Source organism: Anolis carolinensis, chromosome 2, assembly GCF_035594765.1.
Source record: "Anolis carolinensis isolate JA03-04 chromosome 2, rAnoCar3.1.pri, whole genome shotgun sequence".
NCBI classification, from domain to species: domain Eukaryota; kingdom Metazoa; phylum Chordata; class Lepidosauria; order Squamata; family Dactyloidae; genus Anolis; species Anolis carolinensis.
The window spans coordinates 240,596,512-240,614,899 of record NC_085842.1 but is presented as its reverse complement, the minus strand read 5'-3'; the positions used below and the strand labels follow the sequence as shown (position 1 = coordinate 240,614,899).

At 43.6% G+C, this 18,388-nt stretch overlaps 1 protein-coding gene across 1 annotated transcript in view; it reads left to right on the top strand.

The window, feature by feature from the left end:
- Positions 1-664: 664 nt before the first annotated feature.
- uhrf2 (ubiquitin like with PHD and ring finger domains 2) overlaps positions 665-18,388 on the top strand; it is an 89,667-nt gene continuing 71,943 nt past the window's right edge. The window contains exons 1-2 of the mRNA XM_062971940.1: positions 665-681; positions 919-1,163. Of these exons, the coding sequence (XP_062828010.1) occupies positions 1,011-1,163 (153 nt within the window). The 5' untranslated portion in view covers positions 665-681; positions 919-1,010. The remainder of the gene's footprint in view (positions 682-918; positions 1,164-18,388) is intronic.

The window sequence follows — 18,388 nt, the reverse complement described above, 5'->3', positions numbered from 1 at the left end:
ATGTGAGTAGATCAAGAGGTACTGCTTTGGCGGAAAGGTAATGGCGCTCCATGCAGTCATGCTGGCCACATGACCTTGGAGGTTCTTTGGGCAACGCCGACTCTTCGGCTTAGGAATGGAGATGAGCACCAAGCCCCAGAGTCGGTCACGACTGAACTTAACGTCAGGGGAAACCTTTACCTTATGGCTGTGTGGAAGCCTTGCCCTGGGCTGTCCTGAGTCCACACTGCTATATATTTCCAGTTCAGGGGCCGCTTCCACACAGCTAAATATAATCCCACAGTATCTGCTTTGAACTGGAATATATGTCAGTGTTGACTCAGATAACCCAGTTCAAAGCAGATATTGTGGGATTTTCTGTCATGATATTCTGGGCTATATGGCTGTGTGGAAGGGCCCTGGGCTATCTTGCGTCCACACTGCCATATATCCCAGTTCAAAGCAGATACTTTGCGATGTTCTGCCTTGCTATTCTGGGATACAGGACTGTGTGGGAAGGCCCTGGGATTCCCATTTCTCCTCAGAAGTGGCGCCTCGAGGCAGCGCGCGAGGGGAGGGGCGTGGCTTGGGGAGGAGCCAATAGGAACCGAGGACGGCGAGCTCCGCATCTTCTCCCCCCCCTCCCTTTCCCCCCGCCTCGCGCGATTCCTTCTCTGTTGTTGCCTCTTTAAAGGTCTAGCGGTGAGGAGACTGAGAGCGCGCGGGGGTTGGGGGGGTGGTCCGCGCCAGTCTCGCGAGATCCGCGTTGGCGCCGTGACCTCCATGTGTAGAGCCTGGTAAACACACAGAGCTCCGGTTTCGGACATGGCTCCCGCCGCCGCCGCCGGCGACGACCGTTAATTTGGCCGTGGTTGGGAGGCTCCTCCTCTTCCGCGGAAGAAGGCAACGGGGCTCTCTCTCTCTTTCTCTCCCTGACAGGCTTCTGCCGCAGGAGGAAAGGCGGAGGCCGGAGGGGCTACTGTTGGGGGGCTTCCAAGCCTCCCCTTTCCCTTCCTTTCCCCTCAGGCGCCATGTGGATCCAGGTGCGCACCATCGACGGGGCCCAGACGCACACCATCGACGACCTCAGCCGCCTCACCAAGATCGAGAGCCTCCGGGAGAAGATCCAGGAGAGTTTCCGCGTCAGCCCCGAGCGGCAGCGCCTCTTCTACCGGGGCAAGCAGGTGAGGCGGCCGCTTTGTTGACTTGCCTCCTTCTGAGGAGGTCACCTGAGGAGGAGGAGGCCTTTGTGCCCAGCCAAGGAATCGGGGGAAAAGAAAGGAAGGAGGGATGGATGGAAGGAAGGGATGTGGAAAGAAAAATAAACAATGGGGTTTGGTGGCGTCAATTTTCCCTGCCCTTCTTCCTCTGCCCATGTTGTTTGCCCCGATTTTATTTTGTTTTGTTTTAGATACGGCTGCTAATCTCTCAATATTTATTAATTACAGTAGAGTCTCACTTATCCAAGCTAAACGGGCCGGCAGAAGCTTGGATAAGCGAATATATTGGATAATAAGGAGGGTTTAAGGAAAAGGCCATTAAACATAAATTAGGTTATGATTTTACAAATTAAGCACCAAAACTTCATGTTCTACAACAAATTTGACAGAAAAAGTAGTTCAATACGTAGTAATGTTATGTTGTAATTACTGTATTTACGAATTTAGCACCAAAATATCATGATAAATTGAAAACGTTGACTACAAAAATGACTTGGATTATCCAGAGGCATGGATAAGCGAGGCGTGGATAAGTGAGACTCTACTGTAATTAAAATAGTTTGTATATACGGCCAAACATTTTCAAAACATTTGTTGCATACAGTCCAATATTTTCCAGCTATTAGTGTTTCATTATCATTTCTCACATAGTATCTTTTCTTTAAGGCAGTGGTTATCAACCTGGGGTCCCCAGATGTTTTTGGGCTCTAACAGCTGGTAAACTGGGTGGGATTTCTGGGAGTTGTAGGCCAAAAACATCTGGGGAATCCAGGTTGAGAACCACTGCTTTAAGGGGTCGCAGTCTTCTATTTGAATAAAGCAGTATAAAGCAGTGGTTCCCAACTTTTCTTTTATCATCCTGTGGGAGGCTTCTCACATGTCCCTGCATGTGGAGCTGGAACTGATAGAGGGAGTTTATCCGCGCTCTCCCCAGATTCAAACCAGCAACCTTCAGGTCAGCAGTCTTGCTGACACAAGGGTTTAACTCATTGCGCCACGGGGGGGGGGGTCCTCCATATTTAATGATCTAGAGCTGATGCAATCTATCCAATGTAATTTTCTGAATCAGCACCCCAAATAACCCCAGGAACAGGCCTTAAAAAGCAAAGCTCTGCGGAAAGTAGTGAAAATAAAATAAAGAGGAAGAAGGGTCGCAGACAAGATTTTCATTCTCACGGCCCACGGGTTGGGAAACACTGATATAAAGATATCATCGGCTCTAAATTAATATCTGCTTTCTCCTTGTCTTCATTCTTATAGGATCCCCTATGTATATTTTAGTTTAATTATACTTTTTATTGAGATGTTGAATCACTGCCATTCATTCACAAAGTTCTCTAATAGTTCTCTCAAGAGTACAGTTATTTTGTCCATTATTAGCATAGCTGTAATGTATTTTTCCCATTCTTCTAAGGGAGGTATCTCTGAGGTTTCCCAATATTTAGCATATACTATTTGAGCTACCACTGTCATGTAAAACAGAATTTTGGCCCTATTTTATAACCCAGAATTGGGTGGGACTGTATGGTCTTTTCCAACTAAATGGCCCTCTCCTGAGGATGGGGAATAAGGGGTTCTCCAGGTGCTGCATCAACTTTTACCACCTCGCATGTGAACTTGAATACAGCTGTACTGCAGAGTTATTGCATTTTGCCCCCACTTTAATTTCCATAGCTCGGTGTTCCAGAATAATCCTGGGATTTGTAGTTTGGCGAAACACCAGCCCTCGTGGGCAGAGAAGGCTGAAGACTGCAGCTCCCACGATTCTAAGGAATTTAGCTATAGTGGGATCAAACTGCAGCCCCCACACTCTTGTCCTTTAGGAAAACATCCTGTGTGGAATAGCTTTTAATTGGGGTTTATTTATTTATTTACCACACTTATATCCAGCCCTGAAGGGGACTCAGGGTGGCCTTACCAAGGCAACAATTTGATGCCGCATATAAAATACATCAGCAAATAAATAGAAGCATGAAAACCAACAATTAAAAAAACATTAAAACATCAGTTAAAATCACATAATCCAGATCATATTCCAGGCCAGTCCGAGTTGTCATTATAAAAGCATAGTCTCTTATTGCACTGTTCCCATTACTGACCAAAGGTCTGATCCCAGAGCCATGTTTTTAATTTTTTTCCTGAAGATCAGGAGGGAGGCAGCCACTCTAATTTCATTGAGGAGGGAGTTCCATAGATGAGGGGCCACCACCGAGAAGGCCCTGTCTCTCTTTCCCACCAGTCGCGCTTGCAAGAGGGTAGGATCGAGAGCAGGGCCTCCCCTGATGATCTTAGCCTCTAAGGTGGATCAAAGAGGGAGATATGTTTGGACAGGTAAGCAGGGCCGGAACCGTTTAGGGCTTTATAGGCTAAAGCCTGCACTTTGAATTGTGCTCAGTAGCAAACTGGCAGCCAGTGCAGCTGACGTAACAAGGGTTAACAGAAGCCTAAGAACTGCATTTTAGTCATATTTTATCTTCTTGGGAATTTTAAATGGTTTTATTTATTTAATGATAGGAGAAAGGCGATACAGAAATTTCCCAAATAAATAAATAGATGCAGCCTTGCCATCCAACACCACATGAAGATCCAAATATTGCCCATCTCTGAAATGCAGTGTTTTGATCTTTTTATAAACCACTTAAAGCAAATATGGAGCAGTTGTTTATATGATGTACATGATCCAGAATGTGTGTTTTTTCAAGATAATGGCTTGATTTGGATTCCAAGAGGCAGATAATAGAAAGTGAGGTAGAAAATGGCTTCCAACAGCTCACCCTGGCCTCCATCTCTCTGTCTTTTTCCTTGGGAGGAAAAGAGCGGCCCTCCAGATGTTTGGAGTGCATCTCCTGTCACCCATCGCCACTGATTATGCTAGCAAGAGCAGGAGGATTTTGCAGTCCAATAACAACCCGCCCACTCCTCCTGTTCCCCTGGGTCTTGAAGTCAAGGGAGGCGGCCAACTGCCAAAGCTTCCTTGGAAGGAAGGGGAGAGATGGAGGCAGGTTGGGATGGCTGCCTGCTGCCTCTCCTGTGCTGCTTCCGGTGGTTCAGCGGTCTCTGGCAACTTTTGGCCTGGTTGCTGGCTTCCCTGAGCTTGCTTTGCTCAGAGAAGTGGCTCCTAGCCAAGGGAAATTTGCCTTAATGTCTGTGTCTGGTGGTGGATGTTGTTGTTTTTCCCTTCACTTCCTCTTCTCCATTCACCCCCTCCTCCTGGCAACGGTTAGTTAGGTTTTTAAAAATTTTACTGGCTAATCTGTTCTCAAGATTGGCAGTTTAATTTCAAAGCACAATGAGCAGTTAGCAGGATAACGAAACCAAACTCCCAATATCCAGAATGTAAATGCAGTAGCATTTTGTGGAATGCCCTTCGTCTTCAGCCAAGGTTTACTGATTAAAAGGCGTATCTTTCTCAAAATCATGTACTCTTTTGTCCATGTGCCATCACTTGATCACATTCATATTTACATTCTGACATGTGTACTTATGCCATTCTAATCTGATTGGATTTTCCAGAATGGAAAAGAAAAGATCATTGTGCCCAATACGTTGTGTACACATGTAATGGTGTTAAGACACGATTAAGCATGTAATGATAGCTGTGAGGACAAAAGAAATGGAAAATGCAAGTGTCTGAAACTGCCTCTTGAACGTACATATTGTGATTGGTGGGAATGTCTTATTATTTTACCACTTTGAATCTACTGTGAGCAAATAGAGTAAAAGAACATGGCCATACACTCAGAAAACTCACAGCAGCCCAGTGATTCTGGCCATGAAAGCCTTTTACAGCACAGAGTAAAAGAAAGCTAATCCACAAATTGTTCTTCTAGAGGGGTTGCCAACAAAACCAGAAATAAATGTATGACATCTTAAGGATTGCACAGTGTGTTTATGGATTGTGATGATCCATGAATGTTTGTGCCATACTGCATCTGTTAGGTTTCATTACCCCAGAACTCTGGTATTACCCATTTTCATAACTCACTCTCTCTCTCTGTGTATGTGTGTGTGTTTTTTAAATTAAAAAATCCCTTTATTTCTCTTGGTTTCTGTTCTAGTCACATGGTTCAGCTACTGTGCCTTTCTAGCCATTGTGTTTGAAAGATGTGTTCCAGCTATGGCTAGCTAGCTCTGAGCCTCCATGTATATGCAAATCTGACTCTCAGCCCTGAAGCATGTTATGGCCAATATTCTTTGGACCATGAAGGACTAGTGGATGAAACCAGGCATGCAGAAAGTAAGATGTAGAGGAGGATTTAAAAAACTAGTGAAAATAAAACATAAGAGCACATTAAATACTAGAGAAGCTGAGCATTTTATAGAAAATGCTACTGGTTTTGGGCAGAAAAGGAAATGTTTTATATGGCTAGTCACTCAAATGTGTATGCTATCCTACAGACGTATAGCTTTTTTGACTTTTTTAGACTCATTCAGTGCATTTGAGACCAGTAAGCCATTGCACATAGCACCTGTGGAAGACAATATAGTATCATGTCTTCCTTGAGAATAGTAGTACTGCTGTGAAATATGTCTGTGCAGTATTAGTTCTGGGGCTGCTAAGTTCCACAGTCCAACCATATATGGAGGATTATGTGAATCCCATTCCTGTTACATTACAAATTTGGGCCAGTAGTTTCATGCCTTATTTCTGAAAATGCATTCCTGATAAAGGGATAGATTATCACAGTAGGATTTGAGTTGTCTACATGTTAGAAAGGTGTTCAAAATGGTAGCAAAATGCTGCACAAAAATTGAAGTAAGCAACAAGTAAGAATAGGTCCACTTGGACTGATCTGTATTTTGTATTTTGAGAATTACTTTTTGGAGATGAGGAAACATAGTTTTGTTATTCTGCCCTGGACATTATGTGAGAGATCCTATTTCGAACTTCACCCCATATCATCTGCTTGGGGGTTGACAAAAACTAAAGGAATTTCTGTCCCTGCTGCAATACTATTTGGGAGCAGAATGGTGGTTTTCTCATTTTTTTAACATTAACAAAACTTCAGTGTTCAGTGTTCGCCAAGATATCAATGCCATCTTATTGCCAGCTTTTTCTGATCTATAGTGATAGGTTGTGTTTCACATTTGTGTATATTTTAATTATTTCATACTTTTGTATCCCATCCTTCTCTCCTGGGGGGGGGGGGGGCAGAGTGGCTTCACAACCGGCAATCATTAGATGCCAAACAAACAATATATGTGCGCTGTTCCTCATTACACAGAAAGGACAGTATAGTATGCCAGTAAGGGGAAAACATATTTCCCTTCATTAGGAATTGCTTATCTGTATCTTCACACCAATTATTATATTTGGACTTGCAAGTATCGTTAAATTTCATGACTCTATGTATTTTTAACTTCACCTGCTACATAGTATAATGTTTGCTTTTTACTGTGACTGCACAGTCATCCCTCATATTGATTAGTAGGAAATGTTTTGTTACTCTCAAGCCTTAGGTTCTGAAGCTGCACGATATACATACCCATGGGTTTTGAGAGAGACTTTTATCTCTATAGGGTCCAAATACTGTTTTGGGGGAAATAATATCTCTTGATGTGAAGTTATACCAGGTCATGAGCTTTAGGTATTCGGAATACATAAGGATATAGAAGGAATGAGGCGATATTGTATCACAGTATTTAATGACACGATCATAGGAGTTTCAACTCTGTAAATACAGCAAAATACACATCACCAGGATACTTTGATTAGGCCAACCAAAGTGCACATAATGTCTTGCACTCACCTTTGAAACTTGCTGGCTTCTTCATCAGACTATGATGTTAAAAATACAGAAGGGAAATGACAATATCAGGGCCATAAGTCTGCATCTTGTTTTTAATCTCTATATTATTTTTTAGCAATTTATTTTTATATAAGTCAGCAGTTTTACAATACAGGTACTTATTACACAATTACAGCCATTAAAACCCAACTTCTCTTATCCTTCTCCACCTAAAACAACAATAAAGTAAATTAATCAAAACTGACTTCCCACCTTAGAGACATAGGATGAAAATATTATTGTCATCCTGTTAACTTCTTATCTTAAACAACTTCTTTACTCTGCCTGTCTCGGTATTTTATTTGATCTTCAAAACCCATGGATCTGCATCTTGTTTGAGAAGTTTGCATAAGTTGGTTTTTGAGATGGCCTTATGGGTGGGCTTCTTAAGCAATCATTTCAAAGTAATCAAGGTTGAAGAGAACAGTGGTCAAATTTATATGGGGTTTGCTACATCTAGGATAGTGGTATAAGGGCCAAACACGTTCTGCCTGAGGCATAGTGGTCCATCTTCACAAGTAGATATACATGGTGTCCAAAGTCATACAAGCCAAGCACTATTCCTGCCAGGAAAAAAACCCCCAATAATCATAAAGTAGGTGTTGTTTTTTTTCTACCCTTCCTACACCTAAAATTTATTACTTGTAGCATCAGTCTCATGTTGACAAGTGTTCAAGTCCTGTTCAAGAAGATAATTCTCAGGGGATACCTTTTTACATGGAGCACAATATTCAAGTCACATTAGTGAGTGATCTGGTTGCAATAAGCAACATCTAAAGCTGTGTCACAAGGTATTCGTTCTATGTCTTTGTATGAAGTTATGTAACAAAGATTCATGCTTTTGTTTATTCTGAAAAGTCACAGTATATGATTTTATTTTGCACCTTCAGAACCAGAGCAAACAGATAGCTTTTACTATGATCATAATGTCCTGATGCTATTACATTTTGCAGTTGTAAATCCTCTTTCTAAAACATAGCATAGAAAAGTAGTATGACATTTGTTACTACTGAGGGTTGTTTCCATTTCAGTTTTGCTTTCCTGAAAAATTTGAAGAGATATGTCTCTTCCCATAGCATGGAAGAATCCTGAGAGAAGATCACAGGAGTTCAGCTATCCTGGGCAGCTGTTATTTCTGCCATACAGTGGTCTTACTAGAATAAGCAAAGGTTATTTCCAAGAAGTTAGATATTGCAGAAGCAACGAATTGATTATATGAACCTGGAATTTCTATAGCTGGAAATCTAGCTTTTTTTGTACTCATATTTTAGAGATCAAGTTGTGAAATATTGTAAAATTAATTTTAAGAACTGTTAAAGTTTGTATTTATAAATGTTTGTGTTACAATGAATCAGATCATATTTTTGGTTAAAGTTGATGCTCTTTGAGTATTCTAAAATACTAACATTCATAAGCAGCCTCATCAGAACTGCTTTTCCAAGTTGGGTCCCCTCTCCACCCTCCAATAAAGTAAATGCTTACCATTGTGGCCTTATTGTCAGTAAGGTGAGATGTTTTATTTTGTTACATTGAGAGAATAACAGGGTTGATGATTTCTATTCTCATTTATTTCATTTCATTGGAAGGAGAGCAGTGTTTTGTTTCTATTTTCAGATTTCCTAATTTCTTCGGTTCTGGCCTAACTATAGCTTACACACTGCCCTTTGTGGAACTAGGGGACAATAGGTTCATTTCAGATTATTGTGTATAGATATGAGCAATACTGTTCTCAGTGCATAGTCATTGAATAGTAGTACAATCCAAAGATAAGTATAATTAGTTACGAGCAGCCATTGCCATTAGTCTTCTAGAAGATCAGAGCTGTATGTATGTTTTATAAGAGGTACTTATGTAGAACCCCTAACATTGCTAAATATATATTTAGCTGGTGTTATGTTTCCTACTACAAGGAAGACTTGGCTCTGCTGCAGAGTAATGGTAGAGAGTGAGTGAGATGTGCAGCTTTATGTCCAGTAGCAGCATCCAACTAACACATAAGTTTTGTTTTTTTTAGCAGGAAGAGACTGTCAAGCTTTTTGCTTTATGTGATATGATTTTAAACTTACTACTGTGTTCAGTCATTTCTATTCTTTGAACCTTGTCAGGTTCAAAACTATAACATAAACCTATTTTCTAGGGGTAGTTTACCTCTTTGGCAAAAAAGGTCAGTGAATAGAGAATCTGGGGAGCTGGAGTAGATCTGAAGAAGAGGAATCTGGATATAAATGCAAGGGATTCCACCTTTTCATGAACTGAGAATTTATTTGAAAACAGTTCAGGATAATTATGTAGCCTGAAGGCTTTCAGTGAAACCTGTGAATATATATTGAGGCCACAATAAGCATTCATGTGCTTCTACTAAAATTATGATTACATAGAATCTTCTTTATAAACGATTTAAATCATTAAAATCTCTGAATTAAAATAAGGATATAGGAACATGATATATATAATATAGATATAGATAGGCCAGTGATCCTTCCTGCACTGTAATAATAATAATAAAAAAACTTTATTTATACCCCGCCACCATCTCCCCAATGGGGACTCGGGGCGGCTTACATGGGGCCATGCCCAGGACAATACAATATAACCATATCATAATGCAATTAAATAATACAATACATAAAATAAACAGTACAACATAAGATCAAAACAGCAGTATAACAAGTAGTAGTATTAACATTGACTGACAGCAGTGCTTCAGGATCCCAGACTGGTGTTTTCCTTAGTCCTACTTAAGAGTTGTAACAAATCAAACCTAGGACCTTTTCCTTCTAAAGCACATGCTTTGCCATCAAATTCTAATCCTTCCACAAAGGAGTGTAATAATAATAATAATAATAATAATAACTTTATTCTTATACCCCGCCCCATCTCCCCGAAGGGACTCGGGGCGGCTTACATGGAGCCTTGCCCAGACACAACAATATAAAAGCAAAAGCAAATTACTCAACAATAAAACATCAACATCGATAAAAACAATCATAAAAGGTCAACGTACAAAATAAAGTGTTAAAAACATGAGTTGAATTCACGGATCTGGGCCAAAGTGCAAAATATGTCAAAGTCATGAGGAAGGTATAGTTACGCAGCTGACGTAGTCAATAAAGTGCTAAGTATAATACTGAGAAGACATACCTGTGTAGTTATCTTTTGGGAAATGTGGATTATGTTTTCATTTCTAGAATGAAACATAATAATTCTATATCCTTCAGGATTCTGTGTTTTTAATGTTAGGTAGGAAAAGAAGATTGGTAAGGCTGAGTAGTCTCTGTCCTTCCTTGTGTCACGACCCAGGCTACAGAGCACCAATAACCATACGCAGAGGCCAGATTCTATCTAATATCTTTATTAGGAAATATATAAAGTTAGTAAAAGCAAATGTAAAAGTTAGTCCAGAAGCAGACCTTTCAGGAAAGGTCAAAATTAGTCCAAAGAAACAATGTCCAATATGAAATATTAAGGTCCAAAGTTGTAATCCAATAACCGAAACACTCACTTTGCCAGGCAAAGTGAGGGGAGATGACAAGGTCCTTTAGTCCATGAACTTGAGCAAGGCTAGGAAATAACTTGATACTTGAAACAAGGCTTGAATCGTGGAACAAGGTAACGAGGAACAAGAACAAGGTCCGTGGAATAACTTGGTAAAATCCGTGAAACAAGGCAAGGTTTAGTCCTGGGAAACAAGGCAAGGTCCGTAGGTAAACAAAGGCTGGGAAACAGGAGCGAAGGCTGGAAACAAGAACAAGGCTTGAGCAGGAACGAGGCTTGAAACGGAGCGCGCTGTCCAGACACAACTCGCTCCGGAGGCTGACGAATTGACTCCGCGAAGTTACTACGCGGGTAAAACACCTATATCGAGTCTAACTTTCCCGCCGAAGCAGTTCTCTGGGAACCAGAAACGAAAGCTAAACTCTGAGACCAGATGTTTGACTCCTTAAAGATTCTCACGAAAAGCAGGCTTAATTGGGTACATTCTTAGCTGCTATTCTAGCACTCCTGCGCGAAGCTGCTTCCAAACCCCTCTGTTGTTTACAAAACTCATGGCGAGAGAACACGGGAGATGTAGGCTCAGGGTTTGTTTGACATACTTCTGGGACACAACTTTCTTGCAGGTGCAAGGTTCCCAGATCTGCCTGGGAAAGATCTGGCTGAGAAGATTCCAGTTCTGACTGGGAAGGTAAAAAACCCAAGTTTTCTTCTTCATCAGGCATTACAATGTCATGAGCAGGACTACAAGGCCCATGAGTCATCACACTATCCCCCTCCTCAAGGCCCCTCCCAAACTGGGACTCTCTCCCCGAGGCGCGAGGTCGCGGCTTGGCGGGATAGGTTTGATGAAAGCGACGGGTTAAATCAGGAGCATGGACTGTGGAGGCGTCTTCCCAAGAGCGTTCCTCAGGGCCAAAACCCACCCAGTCAATGAGATATTGTAGGCGGCGGCGGTGAAAGCGAGAATCCAAAATGTCCTCAACCTCGAACTCCTCCTCCCCATTCATCAAAACAGGAGGGGGGGCCGGTTGGTCTGTATCAGGACGCACACCATCCGCCGGAAGGAGCAGGGAGCGGTGAAACACTGGGTGAATGCGCATTGAACGCGGAAGTTGGAGTTTGAAAGTCACGGGGTTTAATTGCGCTACCACTGGATAGGGGCCAATGAAACGGGCATCCAACTTCCGGCAAGGGCGATGGGAGGGCAAAAAGCGAGTGGACAGGAAAACCCGATCTCCTACCTTGATTTCGGGGCCCGGTTGGCGATGTTTGTCCGCGTGACGTTTATAGTCCTCCTTGGCTTGGTCTAGTTGTTGGAGCAAAAGTTGTTGCACCGCTGTGAGTTCCTGCAGCCAATCCTCTGCTGCGGGAACTTCTGAAGTTTCAATGACAGGGGGAAAGAAACGTGGATGGAAGCCGTAGTTTGCAAAGAACGGCGTTTCTTTTGTAGAAGCTTGAACTCCATTGTTGTAGGCAAACTCTGACAGTGGTAACAGAGAAGCCCAATTGTCCTGTTGGTAGTTTACATAACAGCGAAGATACTGTTCCAAAGTGGCATTGGTGCGCTCCGTTTGCCCATCTGTTTGGGGATGATGAGCTGAAGATAAACGAGAGTCTATGCCCAATAGTTTTTGTAGTGCCTTCCAGAAACGAGAGGTGAATTGAGATCCACGGTCTGTGACCAAACTCTTGGGCAATCCATGTAGTCTGAAAACATGTTGAAGGAATAGATCTGCAGTCTCTTTGGCCGTGGGGAGGCCTTCACAGGGAATGAAATGGGCTAACTTGGTGAAAAGGTCCACCACCACTAGGATCGTGGTGAATCCACAGGAAGGTGGTAGGTCAGTGATGAAATCCGCAGAAATTATTTCCCATGGGCGAGATGGGGTAGGAAGGGGGTGTAGAAGCCCTGAGGGCTTTTCCCTTCTTATCTTGGAGCGCTGGCATACTGGGCAGGTGTTGACATATTTTTCCACATCTTTGCGGATCTTGGGCCACCAGAAATCTCTTAGGATCAGATGCATGGTTTTAAATAGTCCGAAATGCCCTGCTGGTTTGCAGTCATGACACAGACGAAGTGCTTTTTCCCTGCCCGGTCCGGGTGGGATATAAACATGATTTCTATAGCAAAGCAGTCCATCTTTAAGCGAAAAGGGAAAATGCAGACCTTGACGAAGTTGGTCCTGCGCCCAGGGATCTGCTTGCTGACTAGCCCTGATTTCTTGAGCACAGATGGGTCCTGGAGTGGAGGAAGTTGAACCAATGGGAGTGGATTTGGTGTTCCCCACTGTGAGCGTGGCAAAGTTCTCGGGTTGTAATAGTTGGGATTCAAGGGTCTCCTTACGTCCTGCAGCGTATTCCGGTTTACGTGACAGGGCGTCTGCTTGCTTGGTTTGGGCTGGGGTCACATAATGAATCTGGAAGTTGAAACGTTCAAAGAATAAAGCCCAACGTTGCTGCCTCTGATTTAGCTTGCGGGCAGTTCTTAGATGTTCTAGATTCCGATGATCAGTGTGGACTTCAATGGGAAATTTGGCCCCTTCTAGCCAATGCCTCCAAGTTTCAAAAGCTGCCTTTATGGCTAATAGTTCCTTTTCCCAAATGGTATAGTTCCTCTCTGGTGCGGTTAGTTGACGAGAATAATAGGCACAAGGATGAAGGTGATCTCCCACCGGTTGTAGGAGCACAGCCCCAATTGCCACATCAGAGGCGTCCGCTTGCACCACAAAAAGGGTTTCAGGATCTGGATGCTGAAGGATTGGCTGGGATGTGAATAATTTCTTTAGTTGCTGGAACCCTTTCTCTGCTTGATCAGTCCAGCGGAAGGGCTGTTTTCCACGGATGCAGCTAGTGATTGGGTCAGACCAGCGGGCAAAATCTGGAATGAACTTGTGGTAATAGTTCGCGAACCCCAAGAATCGCTGCACCTCCTTCTTGTTAGTTGGCGCCCGCCATTCCAATACTGCTGAAACCTTGGCTGGATCCATGGAGAGCCCTAGAGGCGAGATACGGTATCCAAGGAAATCTACCTCTTGTAGATCAAAAGCGCATTTTTCCAGCTTGGCATAAAGTCCATGATCCCGCAATCGTTGTAACACCATTTTGACGTGGTTCTCATGTTCTGATTGTGATCTAGAAAACACCAAAAAATCGTCCAGGTAGATTATCAAGAACCTATCTAGATAGTCCTGGAAAATGTCATTGACAAAATGCTGGAACGTTGCGGGAGCTCCGCATAATCCATAATTCATAACTCGGGACTCGAATAATCCGAATTTAGTCTGGAAGGCGGTCTTCCACTCGTCCCCTTCTCTGATGCGAACTAAGTTGTAAGCCCCCCGAAGATCCAGCTTGGTGTAAACCTTGGCTCCTCGAAGTCGGTCTAGTAGATCCGAGATTAAGGGCAGGGGATAGCTGTTCTGCTTGGTGATATTATTCAATGCTCTGTAGTCCACCACCAAGCGTAATTCCCCTGACTTCTTCTTCACAAACATCACTGGGGAGGCAGCTGGGGATTGAGAGGGTCTGATGAATCCCTTGCGAAGGTTTGTCTCTATGAATTCCCTGAGAGCTTCTTGCTCTGGTTCAGTCAGGGAGTAGAGATGCCCTCGCGGGATCGGGGCCCCCTCCACCAAGTCTATGGCACAGTCATAAGGTCTATGTGGGGGTAATTTTTCGGCTTCTTTTTCATTGAATACATCCCAATACTCGGAGTACTTCTTTGGCAAGGTGATAATGGGCTCGGTGTCTGTGGCATGGCAGACCTTGGCTACGAGGCAATGGTTTTGGCAGTACCTTGAAGCAAACTGCAGTTCTCTGTTGGACCAGGAGATGCTTGGGTCGTGAAGTGTCAGCCATGGAATCCCCAAAATCACAGGGAAATGGGGAACCTCAGTAACAAAGAAGGAAATCTCTTCCATATGTTCCCTTATCCACATCCTGGTGGGTTCCGACCACTGGCTTACGGGGCCCGTCTTGAGAGGGCGGCCATCGATGGCTTGTACCACACGGGCATTCTTGAAGTCATGATATTGTAATCCCAGAGAGTCGGCATACTCTCTATCAATGAAATTGTTGATAGCTCCTGAGTCTATCATGGCGTGGATCATGACGGGTCCCTTTTTTGCTGACCATAAGGTGACCACTAGAAGGAACAGGACCCCGGTTGGCGGCTCTTGAATGGGTTTCTTGACCGGGTTGGCGAGCCTCTCTACGCCCGGTCGTTGGCTTCCCCCGCCGGCTGTGTGCCAGCCGCCTCAAACGCCTTCGTCTCCGTGGAGGACGCCGCCGCAAGACGGGCGGCGGGCTTCCCTTTGGCTGGGCACTCTCTGGCGAAGTGGCCCCCATTCCCGCAATACCAACAGAGATTTAGGCGTTGGCGGCGGGCCTTCTCGGCGGCATCTAATCTGGGACGCACATTGCCCAACTGCATCAGCACCTCCTCGCTCCCTCTGGGGTATGGGGATGGTGGTGGGGGTCTCCACACTGGACGCGGCTGAACGCTGGCGGGAGCGGGGGGTTTTGCCCCAGCTCTACCGCTCTGGCCTCGTACCCACTGTTTCCTGTTGGCAATCATGACTTCAGCCCGTAAACATTGATCGATGAGTGCTTCAAGCGTTTGGGGAGGATCCACCTTGGAGATTTCCTCCAGCATTTCAATGTTGAGACCCTCCCGAAATTGTCCTCTGAGGGCAACATCGTTCCAGCCGGTGTTGTGGGCCAGCACTCGGAACTCGGCTATGTACTGAGACATGGGTCTGTCTCCTTGGAAGAGGCGGCGGAGTTTGTGCCCGGCTGCCTCCAAATTGTCCTCGATTCCCCAGGTCGCCTTAAGGTGGTCCAAGAAATGTTGCGCTGACCTTAGATGAGGGGAGGCTTGGTCGAACAGAGCCGTCGCCCAGTTAGCCGCTGGCCCGTCTAGGAGACTGTAAATCCACGCCACCTTGATGTTTTCCTGGGGAAACTCGGCATCACGGGCCTCTAGATAAGCTTGGCATTGGCGACGGAAAACATGAACCTTAGAAGCTTCTCCAGTAAACTTGGTTGGCAACGCCATGGCCGGAAGACGGATTCCGCGTTCCTTCAAACCCTTTATTTCCCCATCCTGTGCATTGAGCTTATCACGGATTCGGTCCACCTCATCCTTGTCGATGGTGTAGGTAATCGGCTGGCCGCCCGGCACGGTTCCGGTAGACATTCTGGCCTTGGTTAATTGGTGCTTATGGGTGGCGGAGTCAAACTGTCACGACCCAGGCTACAGAGCACCAATAACCATACGCAGAGGCCAGATTCTATCTAATATCTTTATTAGGAAATATATAAAGTTAGTAAAAGCAAATGTAAAAGTTAGTCCAGAAGCAGACCTTTCAGGAAAGGTCAAAATTAGTCCAAAGAAACAATGTCCAATATGAAATATTAAGGTCCAAAGTTGTAATCCAATAACCGAAACACTCACTTTGCCAGGCAAAGTGAGGGGAGATGACAAGGTCCTTTAGTCCATGAACTTGAGCAAGGCTAGGAAATAACTTGATACTTGAAACAAGGCTTGAATCGTGGAACAAGGTAACGAGGAACAAGAACAAGGTCCGTGGAATAACTTGGTAAAATCCGTGAAACAAGGCAAGGTTTAGTCCTGGGAAACAAGGCAAGGTCCGTAGGTAAACAAAGGCTGGGAAACAGGAGCGAAGGCTGGAAACAAGAACAAGGCTTGAGCAGGAACGAGGCTTGAAACGGAGCGCGCTGTCCAGACACAACTCGCTCCGGAGGCTGACGAATTGACTCCGCGAAGTTACTACGCGGGTAAAACACCTATATCGAGTCTAACTTTCCCGCCGAAGCAGTTCTCTGGGAACCAGAAACGAAAGCTAAACTCTGAGACCAGATGTTTGACTCCTTAAAGATTCTCACGAAAAGCAGGCTTAATTGGGTACATTCTTAGCTGCTATTCTAGCACTCCTGCGCGAAGCTGCTTCCAAACCCCTCTGTTGTTTACAAAACTCATGGCGAGAGAACACGGGAGATGTAGGCTCAGGGTTTGTTTGACATACTTCTGGGACACAACTTTCTTGCAGGTGCAAGGTTCCCAGATCTGCCTGGGAAAGATCTGGCTGAGAAGATTCCAGTTCTGACTGGGAAGGTAAAAAACCCAAGTTTTCTTCTTCATCAGGCATTACAATGTCATGAGCAGGACTACAAGGCCCATGAGTCATCACACCTTGTCACATTTGATAGGCCTTTGTTTGTTGTCCTGTTTCTCAAGGAGCTTCAACTGAGTGCAGGTAAAATACAATAGGTCACATATCACCTAGCTAGTGATGCAGTTTCCAGCATCTCTGAGAATCTACATCTCTGAAAAAAAATACTTTTTGACTATGATCTATTATTTTCTTAGGGTCAAGGGTCCTCTTGAAGGATAAGCTTAAGCAGCTTGTACAGGTTCTGAGCCCTCTTCTGAAGAATCCTTTAGTGAGGGCATGACATTATTAGCCTAGTTGTAGTAAATTGTAGAGCTTATATGATTTCATCTTTCTTTGCACAGAAGTGTAAATAAAGATTCTCTATAGATGAAACACCTAACATATGAGGGAGATGGTAGGAAACCCTACATTTCTAGCATTGTTTTTATAATGGTGCAGACCAGATATAACCTTGCCATCTCAGTGATTTAAATAAAGTCAGTTCCCAACACACTGTCATGTTTTAGCATTCTCAAGAACAACATCTACAATGGATCAGTTCTGTGACATTCCCTCTCATGCAGAAACAAATGAAACAGGTGAACTGTTGAGAATAACCATTACTAAATTCATACAACTTTATTTTTTTCCTGAAAAATCCAGCAAACTGTAGCTATTTGTTAACCCTGTATGTCTCATGGAATTTTGCTGCACAAACTGTAATCCTGTATATTCCATTGCCATCAGAGTTCTTATAGTGGGCACTGCAGTTCTTCAAATATGAAGAAGCTCTACTACAAAACTCATTCAGATGAATGAATAGAATTAACGTGTGCTGTTATTTTAGTTCCCATCCAGTACTGTTTTTGAGTTCATGTCTAAGCTGCCAAACATTATTTTTTATTCCTCTGAGGAAAACCGATTCTGTTTAGCTTTAAGAGTCAATCCTGTTAGGCTCCTGTGGCGTTTGAGGGGAAAGAATATGAAGACCAAGTCATTTAGTATCCCTCCCCTCAGAAAAATTGTGGAAATGTGCAAATGCTATTTTTAAAAAAATTCTTCCCAGAACCCTCATCCCTGAATTGGGTGGAGCAATTATCCAATTCCCTCTAGGATCTCCAGTTTAGCAACAGTTGCATTGGAAACTAGTCAGTTTCCAGAATATAGGAGAGATGGGAAAGAAGGAGGAGGGAGCACGTGAAAGAAGAGTGTTCAAGTGGAAAGATAGAGGAGAGCACTATAATCATAAGCACATGTCTGTCTAGAAGCAGTCCCCATTCAGTTCTTGCAGAAAATGTTTCTTAGTAAACATGTCTAACGTTAGGCTGCTGCAGTACAAGTGTAAATCTACACTCTAATACAAGGCAGAATGCATTTGAACCTTGAATTCAGTGAACTGGGGCTGAGGGGTGCTTGGCATACACACGAGTAATTGCACTCCTTCAAGTAATGAAGTGAGCATTGTTAATAAGTCATTTCTATAGGTTTGTCTGACTCTTTCTTAGGTGGGAGGAGAAGGAGTCTGGCTGCATCTTTAAAAGTGAATGAATGGTTTTAGCATGAACTATAGATTTAACTTTTTCAGATGTGCTGAAGATGGAGATTGAAATCCATGGAAACTCATGATGAAATAAAATAGTTGCAGATGTCATGCTACATATCCACTCCCTGTTTTCCTTTGTGTCATTGAACAGATTAACACATTTTTTTCTTTATTATAAGAGCATGG